The sequence below is a fragment of the Rhineura floridana genome, chromosome 3, assembly GCF_030035675.1.
Source record: "Rhineura floridana isolate rRhiFlo1 chromosome 3, rRhiFlo1.hap2, whole genome shotgun sequence".
NCBI lineage: Eukaryota > Metazoa > Chordata > Lepidosauria > Squamata > Rhineuridae > Rhineura > Rhineura floridana.
The window spans coordinates 31,429,574-31,438,843 of record NC_084482.1 but is presented as its reverse complement, the minus strand read 5'-3'; the positions used below and the strand labels follow the sequence as shown (position 1 = coordinate 31,438,843).

Below are 9,270 nucleotides of genomic sequence, written 5' to 3'. Positions count from 1 at the left end.
AAAGTGGATTTTTTTTAAAAAAGTCACCTCAAAAATATCAATGTCAATATTGATATTTTCAGAAAATATTGATACTGATATTGATATATTCAGAAAATATCAATATTAGTATTAATATTTCAGAAAATATTGATATTGATTTTGTAAAAAATGGTATTATGTTGATTTGTTTTTCCAGCAGGGAAAAATTAACACAGAAAAAGCAAGGGGCAGCAGAGAAAGAGGGAGCAGATGACCCCACTTCTTTTCAACCATCAAACGTTAGGAAGTGGGGGGGGCAGGAGTGAGTGGAAATACTGCTCAAGTCAAAAATATCTGCACATGTCAGCAACTGAGCAACCGGAGGGAGTAAAAATGTAAAATTAGAGGGTGGGGCCACAGGGAAACAGCGACACTAATCCTTCCCAGAGGAACGCCTGCTTGTGTGAATGGAAAACAACAGATTTGAAGCTGCCATTGAGCATGAAGTGTGGTCCTTGCAAATCTATTATGATGGTAAAAGCTGTGTATTTGCTACAAAGAAATCCTCCCATGTGGATAAGCCCTCAGTGTTGCCCTTACAGAACTCAGCAGGGAGGAGGATGGAGACAAAACTAGGATTATTGGGCTCTGGCTCCACCTACTGTTTGGCCCTCTGCTTTTCACCCCCCCCAGTCCCAAAAGGTGCCAACCATCATTGCAACAGAGTCCAAAAAGAAGTGGATCTGAATGGGATGAAAAGCTCATTATAAGGGTCTTATACACTATGGGGGGTGGAGGTGAGGGAAGAGGATCCAGCAAGGCCACTTTGATCATGGTCTTTCTGCATTGCCGGCAATCAAGACTAGACTAGGAGAACACTCCATTCACTATAGTGATGAGGTCAGGGTGTCTCATACAGAGAGAAGCTCCTCCTGGAAGAATAGGGTTGCATTCACCCAAGTTTTACTCAGATTAGAGCCACTGAAATGAATAACACTCAAAGTTAGTCATGTCCATTAATTTCAGTGCACCACCTGTCCTGAGTTTGCCTGACATTGGATACAGCCCATAATGAAGAGCACCAGGTGTGAAAGGTCTCCATCTGCCAATAATTACACTCAAAAGTCTCTGATCCTTGTTCCACAGTAGAGTAGAGAATGAGGCTGGTGCAATGTACAAGTTGGCATTGTGCAAAATGTAGCGATTTATACTGTGTAAGGCATTGCATTGGTAAAAGGATCTGTTCATCTGGTGAGGCCCCATCGGCAGTCAAATTTCTCTTTATTAGTATTTACTGCTTACCCTCTGGCTGGTTTTGCATGGAGGGCTGCAGGCTTAAACCTTAAGAGCACCAATTTATGCCATTGTTACTGGAGTATTCACATTCACGTTAGGGAGCAATTGACGGGCCTCTGAAGTGGTTTCCTCTTCACCCATCAACTGCATGTACACACTTGTGCAATGTCTCCGAGCATCCCATTGGTCATAAAGCACCACAAAACAGTTCCTACTGTCTGGCATTCCTCCTGCTAAAAGAGTCCGTGCAAATCTGGCACTTGGCAGTGCATATACATCCAACTACATTGTACCCACCGGAGGCCATTCACTTCATAAAAAAAGGCACTTGGAGCCCTCTAGTGGCCAGTGACAGAATAACTTGCCCATAGGTTTGGTTTCTTACTGAACCCTTCCTAAAACGGGACAGGCCATTGTTGCTCTTCCATGGGACACTAGGAGGCTATAGTCTATGGACAAGAGTGGGCAATGATACCGATTCTGTCTGCTGGCCCCCATCCTTTTCCAAGTGTTCCGCATCATAGCTGCCTTTGAGAATCGCCAGTCGTTGTGCAAAGGTCTTTGGGTCATAGTGAAGAACAAAGTTATAAAGCACAGATGCTAGGATTGCACCAGCCAGGGGTCCCACCCAGAATATCTGCAGGGACAAAGAAATAGTTCATGATTGGTTAGAGAAGGCTAGAGGAAGCTGCAGTACATTTACCTAAAACACCACTCCCACCACACCCCACACCACACCCTGTGTGGCAGCAGCAGAATGAAAGAATGAGAGGCCGGGGCCCTGATCCAGACAAAGTTAGTTGCTCTGAACTCCCATTGAAATGAATTGGCTGGTCGGGAGGAGGAATTAAGTATAGATTTGGTCTACATCTTCTCTCCCCAGCTTGGGTATTCTCTTGAGTTTTCCTCTGGATTCATCATACCATGCAAGGAACTCATTCCTAAACTTAAGAATTTTCAGATTTACAACTAAATGTAAATCTAGGCCTCTTTGCAATGCAGTTACTAGCAAGCAGGGTGGCGACATTCTTGCTTAGCTGAAAGCTCCAACGGTGCCTGAATCCTTGCCATATCCATGTTCTAGATGACATTCCTTCCTTCCCTTCCCAACAGTTCACTGCTAACAAGCCCTGCCTTAAGGATTCCATAAAGATGGAGATCTGTTGCTTGCTACCTCTAGGAGCATCAGAGCACATCTGCATTACTAAATGAAATTGGTTACACTGCAAGGTTGTCTCCTCCATCTCTAGACTTAGAAATATACAACCAAAAGATGGCAATAGTTGTCTATCTTTATTATCATTGTGTCTGGCACAACACAATGAGGATGTGTGAAATAAACCCCGGTCAGCAACTAGGTTTCCTGGACAGCCATTTTGCAATGTGTTTGCAATGTTGTTGGCCAATGCCCCTCCACAGGGCACCTTTCCCCAAATACCTTCCTCTCCCCAGCCCTTATTTGCCTCCAGACTGGCAGCTGTGGGGCTAGGCAGCCTGAGAAGTCTAAGGAATCTCCAGCTGCTGAACGCTGCTGCAGAAGGTTTACTCCTGTCTTGTAACATTCTCAGAGCAGCCAAACTGCTCTCCCGGTTAAACAAAAATTAAAACATTAAAATTGAGTTGTAGCAATAAATCTCAGCCATTTGTCTCACTGGGAATGTGAGTGTTTCATTGATCATCATCATCATCACAATAATGATGGTGGTTTCATAAAACACTTCAAGATATACCAGGGAAAAGCATAAAATCCAAGCAAAGAGGACTGACAGCTAAAGCATGTTGTTGCCCAAGGCAGAACAGCAAATAGCATAGGAACCCACCCCCCACCCCCAATAAAGATGCGTATTACCCAGAGATGGCCAAGTTACTTTTAACACACAAGACAGAAAATCCCACAAGAGCCTCTCCCTGGGAGTCAAAATACAAATATAAATAAAATAATTAACCATTTGATACCCTTTCATTTCACCCCAAACCAGTTGCCTGAGGCAGTCCCCTCATTATGACTCATGGAAGGACAAATCCAGCTTGCAGCATTACGCCATCCTGCATAGTGGTTGAATCTAATCTAATCTAATCTAATCTAATCTAATCTAATCACTCACACACACACACACACACACACACACACACACACACACACACACACACACACACACACGCTTTGGGGCAATGGGGCAGAAAGAAAGTGATTTACCCAGTGGTTATGAAACTTCCCAAATATAACTGCAGGACCAAAAGATTTGGCTGGATTCATGGAACAGCTGGTGAAGTAATGCTAGGAAGAGGAAATTGGAAGAATGTGTTACAATAAGCATATATTTCCGGGTTAATTTTCTTTCCCCCACCCTCACCGAATCCATATTAAGTGAAAGGCATCAGATGCATGGCTACAGCATAACAAGCTGGAATTGTTTTGGAGTAACAAAATTCCTGTAGTTCAGGGATCAGAAACCTGCAGCCCTCCAGATATTTTGGTGGACTACAACTCCCATTGCTGACTGGGGATGATGGGATTTGCAGTTTTACAAACAGCTGGGGGGCTGCAGGTTCCCCATCCCTGTTACAGCTGGTCCTCAGATCCAGATTTCGACAAGTCACTTACACACAGAGGGAGAGATGCATGTGTAGCAGCCACACATTTCCTGAAACATCCTTACTCATAGGGACTGGAGTCACTGGAAGATCCCTCTGTAAGTTCCCTCCCTTATGACTGACTGCTGGGATCAGAGTGGGTTACAAAGAATGTTCTAGTAGTATTATTGCTCTGATGGGAGTAAAGTACCAACACATGTGCCAAGTGACCTGAACCAGTGGGGGGCGAGCTATAGACAGAAAGGCAACATATTATTCCCTCTGCTGATTCTTCCTCTAAAGTGTTTGCTGCTTTTGCAGGCTTCACATCTCCCCTTCCTCCCTTCTCTTCCTGTCTTTGTTCTCAGTTAGTTACTAATGGCTCCCTTAGTACAGGCCACATGGCTGCTTCATCATGTATGATTTTACTTCTTTGTAGTAATAAACCTTAAGTTTCTTTATTCTTTCAACTACTAGTATTAACAGACCAGTTATTTTTGTACACTGATGTAACACACACACACACAAGTGAAAACTCTAACATGTTCTGCTTCCTAAAGCACCTCCTGTAGGCGCAAGGAATCTCTCTTGTAATAACGGAGCTCACATTTGGTTTGCATTTGTCCAGAAATTTCACACTCTCCGATCTGTGGTGTGCTCTGGACTCTATAGGGTAAAGTGCTCCTTAGTATTATTTCATTTATATCCCACCTTTCCTCCAGGGATCTCAAGGTGGCTCTCCCCCTCTCCATTTTATCCTCACAACAACCCTATAAGGTAGATTAGGCTGAGTGTCAGTGACTGGCCCAAGGTCACCCAAAGAGCTTCATGGCTGAGTAGTCTCCAAGGTCATCATAGTCTGACATTCTAACCATTTCGTCACACTGGCTCTCAATATGTTACAGACAGGACTTCACTCATAGATAGGTACACCATAGTTAGATTCTGGGAGCCAGTGTGGTGTAGTGGTTAAGGTGTTGGACTATGACTGTGTGTGTGTGTGCATGCGTGTGCGCGCACACACGCACGCATGCAAGTGTCAACTACTGCATCCCCTAGTAAATGCAGGTGATTTGCAACACAACATACTTCCTCCTTGGCTTTAAAGAGCGCCTATATCTTTAAAGAGCACCTGGTTAAACATAGCTTTTATTACTGTTTTTTATTTTGCTTTGAGCAGTTATGTATGATAAGGAGTATTCTGTGTAATTTGAGTACTTTCACTCAGCATTTTAAACATGAGATGGTCAACAGCACAAGAAAATTGCCTCACCTGCTCATAAGACCCCCCCCCCGTACCTTTTAATCAGACCCCCGTTCTTCTGCTTACCCCAATTAAGTGGCCCAGGGCGACTGAGACGCCAATCATGATAGCGGGAGAAGAGCCTTTGCTTCTGCTGTCGGTGGAAGCAAAATAGCACAGAACCAGCTGCAGGGTCAAAATGAGCTCAACGGCCACAGCTTGTCCGGATGAGATGTTGATCGCCACCTGGGTAGGAAAAGGAGGAGGCGGCAGCAGTGAAGGAGGACAGCAGCAGCATTCCAGCATCAACCCTGCCAGTCTCTTATTCATACTCACTACTACTGCATGCAGAGTGACACCCTCCTCACCTAGAAAGTGAAGAGGTTGTGGCGGCCTCGGTTTTCCTTTCTGCTCTGTGCTTTCACATTCCTAAAGGACACCACTCACTCCCACTGACTCAACCTTCCTACTGCTCTTCTCCTGACACACACACAATCTGCCTTTGTTATCATTATTGTTATTATTTCATTTATGAAACGCTCTATGTAGCCTTTCATTCCTCCCCTTCCTTTGCACTCTATTTTTTATTCCACTTAGCAGGTACTGAGCGCAATCGCATTCTCCCCGCTTCGGACTCCCAGCAACCGGTATTCAGGGGCATTTTGGGGGGCGGAGAGAGGGACTTGCCCCTGGTGGGTGGGACCAGAGGCAAAAAGTGGGTGGAGCAACAGCTACAACTCTTCTCTTTGTACAACAGCCTGCATCCCAGCCACGAAAAAGTCAGGCGCTTCTCTGTCCCCCCCCCCCCGCATCCTCCATCCAGGCAATCAAGTTCAAGGCACATTCCAGCCAGGCAAAAGCATTCAGGATTTCAGGGAGGGTGCAGAGCAGAGCAGAGTCAGTGAGGGGTGAGGGGTAGAGAGTCCCGAGGGCTGGGTAGAGAGGCCCGGAGAGCATCATTCGGGCCCCTTAAGTTATGTAAATGAATTGTATTCAACTGCTCCCTCTTCTGTCGAAGCAGTCTGGGGCTATGCTGGGCAGAGGAGGAGCAGAAGAGAAGGAAAAGGCTGTGCATATGAAGGAGGGGTTGGAGAACACCAGGTTGGGCTTGGGACTTGTGGCATTAGCCTGCTAAGGCTGCAGCCAGCTGATGCAAACTTGTATGTGATACCTAGGACTGCTTTCTTCGGTTTCCCTCCCCTGCCCCCCCCGGAACATCTGCCCTGCTGAACACTAGTAACACTTCAAGTGCAGTGGAACTTGTCTGGCAGGTCAAGGGTGCAGGTGAAGGGAGATTATGCTACCCCTGATTTCCAGACTAGCAACCCCTAAGCCAACTCTGAGCATGTTCTCAGGAGGGCTCCGGCTGGCTTTTGGACAGGAACAAAAGGAGGTGCTGCTGTGAACCCCGTCCAGCAACAACCAGAACATCTGAGTTGGGGTGACAGAATGTTTTCTTGTATTTTTGCATTGGAATGTTTATTATGTTTGTCAGTCATTAATATGTTTTAATTGATAGCTGGTTTTATGATTAGCTTAGCTGTTATAATTTTCATGGAAACAAACTGAGTTGTTCAAATGTGAATAATAATAATAATAATAATAATAGTCCCTCACCAAAATGACCAATGATTATCTAGCTGCCAAATCCAAAGGTCTCCCATTTTTTGTCCTTGACTGGGCTATTGCCTTTTGTACAGTTGATCTTGGGAGATTCCCTTTGTGCACTAGGTTCCTGTGACTCATAGGATCATACCGAGTGGTTCCATCAGTATTGTCTGCACTGTCTGGGAGCGGCGCTCTAGCATTTTCAAACATTCCTAGCTCTACCTGAAGAGCCCAGGCATTGAACCTGGGACCTTCTGCAGGCAGAGCAAGTAACCTGTCACTTAGACAGGGCGCGTCCCAAGACTCTACCTGTCTAATTGCTCACTCAACATTTCCACTGAGGGAAGCTCTTCTTCAGCTGACCCTCTCTCCACTGGGACCTGTTCTCTGCCCTCTGCTGTTCTCTCTCCCCCCCCTTTCTCATATCCATGGGTGAGCTGATCACACCCATAGCTTTCACTACCCCCCATATATCGATCATACCCAGCTCTACCTCTCTACTCCAGAGCTGTTCCTCCCTCAAATGAGTCCGCTGGGACAGCCTTGCCAGTAGCCAGAGTGAGGCAGCTGCCCCAGATGGCAGATGTTAAGGGTGTCTGTCTGTGTGTGTGTGTGACTGTATGAAGGGATCCCTCCCCAGCCATGCAGCCCACCCTGCAACCTCTAAGCTGTTGCCAGTGTTGACGTGTCAGCTGCCAGTCTGGGAGGGCTCCTGTGCTTGGAGTGGCAGGGGAAGGGTGCTGAGTTTATTTCTATGCTGCTGCCTTTTGACCCCCCCCCCAAAAAAGTCCCCAAGGAGGCTCAAAGATGAATATACAAAACTCAAGCAACAAAATAAGACATATCTTTTTTTAATGCCTAGAATCCAAATACACCCATCCTCCTGCCTAAAGGAAAAAGCCAGTCCCCCCCCTAAAAAAAAATGTCTGAGAGTGCAGGAACAAACCTCCCAGCTTACAATCTTGTCCTTTGACTCAGGCAGCAAAATGTCTAGGGACAGCTCTGAGTCCACCTTCCCCCCCCACAAACACACACTTGTGGCCCCTCATGCCTAGAACATCCCCCCAGAACATTCTGTGGGACACAGTCTCCCATCTTTCTCCCTTAAAATCCCTCCTCAAAACCCACCTTTCCCCTGAATTTCTTTTGCCTTAACCCTCACTTTTGAAACCAAGCCTAAGACTACACGTTCTTCCCCTGCTGACTGTCACCTCCTCCTTCCCCCTGCCCCTCCCATGCCCACTGTCAAACGTCAGAGCTTAGAATGCCAGTGCCTTGAGCCGGGGGACTTGCCTTTCCATGCATTGCTCTATCAAGTGCTGCCACCAGGCACATGGCTTGTGCTCTGTAAATACTTAACAAGCACCCCCAAGCAGATTCTGTGCGCTGCAGGCAGGCTCACTTTGGCTAAGGTCACATGGTGCTTGCTCTGTGCAGCATCCGGGTGAGTTAGTACCTTTGCTGTCTGCTGTTGTCAGCTTCATGTACTCTCAACCCCCTGCTGGGTCAATTCCTCCACCCTGACTCCAGCTCACCTCCCATCGGCTTCCTTTTGTGCCCAATCAGCCCCCTCTTTCAACAATGGCAAAGGTGGAGCAACTCACCACATGGGCTCATAGGCTTCCTCCACCAGTGACAACAATTTAGAGCTAAACACTTCACTAAAGGTCATTGCAGGTGCTCTCCAAAACGTTCTGCTGTTGGTATCCACACTAAAGCTCTTTAACACAGGGATGGGAAGCCTACGTTCCTCCAGATGTAACTGGACTACAGCTCCTGTCACCCCCCTGACCATTGGCCATGATGGCTGGGGCTGATTGGAGGTGGAGTCCAGCAATGTCTGGAGGGCCACAGGTTCCTCATCCCTGATTTCACATGTGATGGAAACATCACAGGTACAGACTGGCAGTGAGACAGACTCGTGGCATCACCTTTTCCAGCAATCACATGCATTCAGAAGATGGCGACAGACTTACCCTGTTGATGCCTAAATTTCCTCGGACAGTCCCAGGGGTCACTCCATAAAGGGTGGCTGCCCCAGTGATGCCTCCGGCCAGCTGGGCAACTACATAGCAGGCCGCCCGCACCAGCGATATGCGGGAGCCAAGCAGGAAGGCCACGGTTACTGCCGGGTTGAGGTGAGCTCCGCTGGCGTGCCAGGCTATCTGGACGGTGGTGGCTGCAGCCAAGTTGAAGGTGATGGCAGTCTGCAGAACGGAGGGCGGCTCTGGCCAATCCAGCACTGGGCCCAGGCCAAAGAAGACGAAGATTGCAGTGGCCAGGAATTCTGCAAAGACAGCCCGGTGAAAGGCTAGAGAGAGCAGCTCCCTTGGCATCCTGCAAAAGAGCTGAAACATAGCTTTGTGGGTGGATGCTGCCTTGCCTCTCAAGCCCTTTCCTGCTGGGCAAGGGCCAAGGAAGCACTATGTAAATTAACAAGATTTTGTAACACACTGGGCTGGACCAGGAAACTTCAGGTTTAGATAATGGCCACCTTTACTCCCACCTTCCTGGATGGCACTGCCCACATTCCTAAGGTGATGGAAATGCTGGGAAGTTTGTGGGCCAACAAAATAATAAATGGGTGC

General features: G+C 47.2%; 1 protein-coding gene across 2 annotated transcripts; it reads right to left on the bottom strand.

Annotated features, from left to right (window-relative positions):
* Window positions 1-214: 214 nt before the first annotated feature.
* Window positions 215-9,024, bottom strand: LOC133382087 (aquaporin-6-like). 2 transcript variants are annotated; one of them, XM_061621746.1, is made up of 4 exons: window positions 8,659-9,024; window positions 5,162-5,320; window positions 3,455-3,535; window positions 215-1,894 (listed from the first exon to the last, which is right to left on the bottom strand). In XM_061621746.1, exons 1-4 carry the CDS (start codon window positions 9,016-9,018, stop codon window positions 1,700-1,702), a joined length of 795 nt encoding a protein of 264 aa, XP_061477730.1. In that variant the 5' UTR covers window positions 9,019-9,024; the 3' UTR covers window positions 215-1,699. The 2 variants fall into 2 exon arrangements, with proteins under 2 accessions (XP_061477730.1, XP_061477731.1); XM_061621747.1 differs by lacking the exon at window positions 3,455-3,535.
* Window positions 9,025-9,270: the final 246 nt, after the last annotated feature.

Coding starts and splice junctions, on each gene's coding strand:
- LOC133382087 (XM_061621746.1), bottom strand. CDS start 9,018: ATGCCAAGGGAGCTGCTCTCTCTAGCCTTTCACCGGGCTGTCTTTGCA. Junction 3,536..5,161: donor CCCTGGGCCACTTAATTGGG/GTAAGCAGAAGA, acceptor TCCTCTTCCTAG/CATTACTTCACCAGCTGTTC. Junction 1,895..3,454: donor GGAAGTTTCATAACCACTGG/GTAAATCACTTT, acceptor TTGTCCCTGCAG/ATATTCTGGGTGGGACCCCT.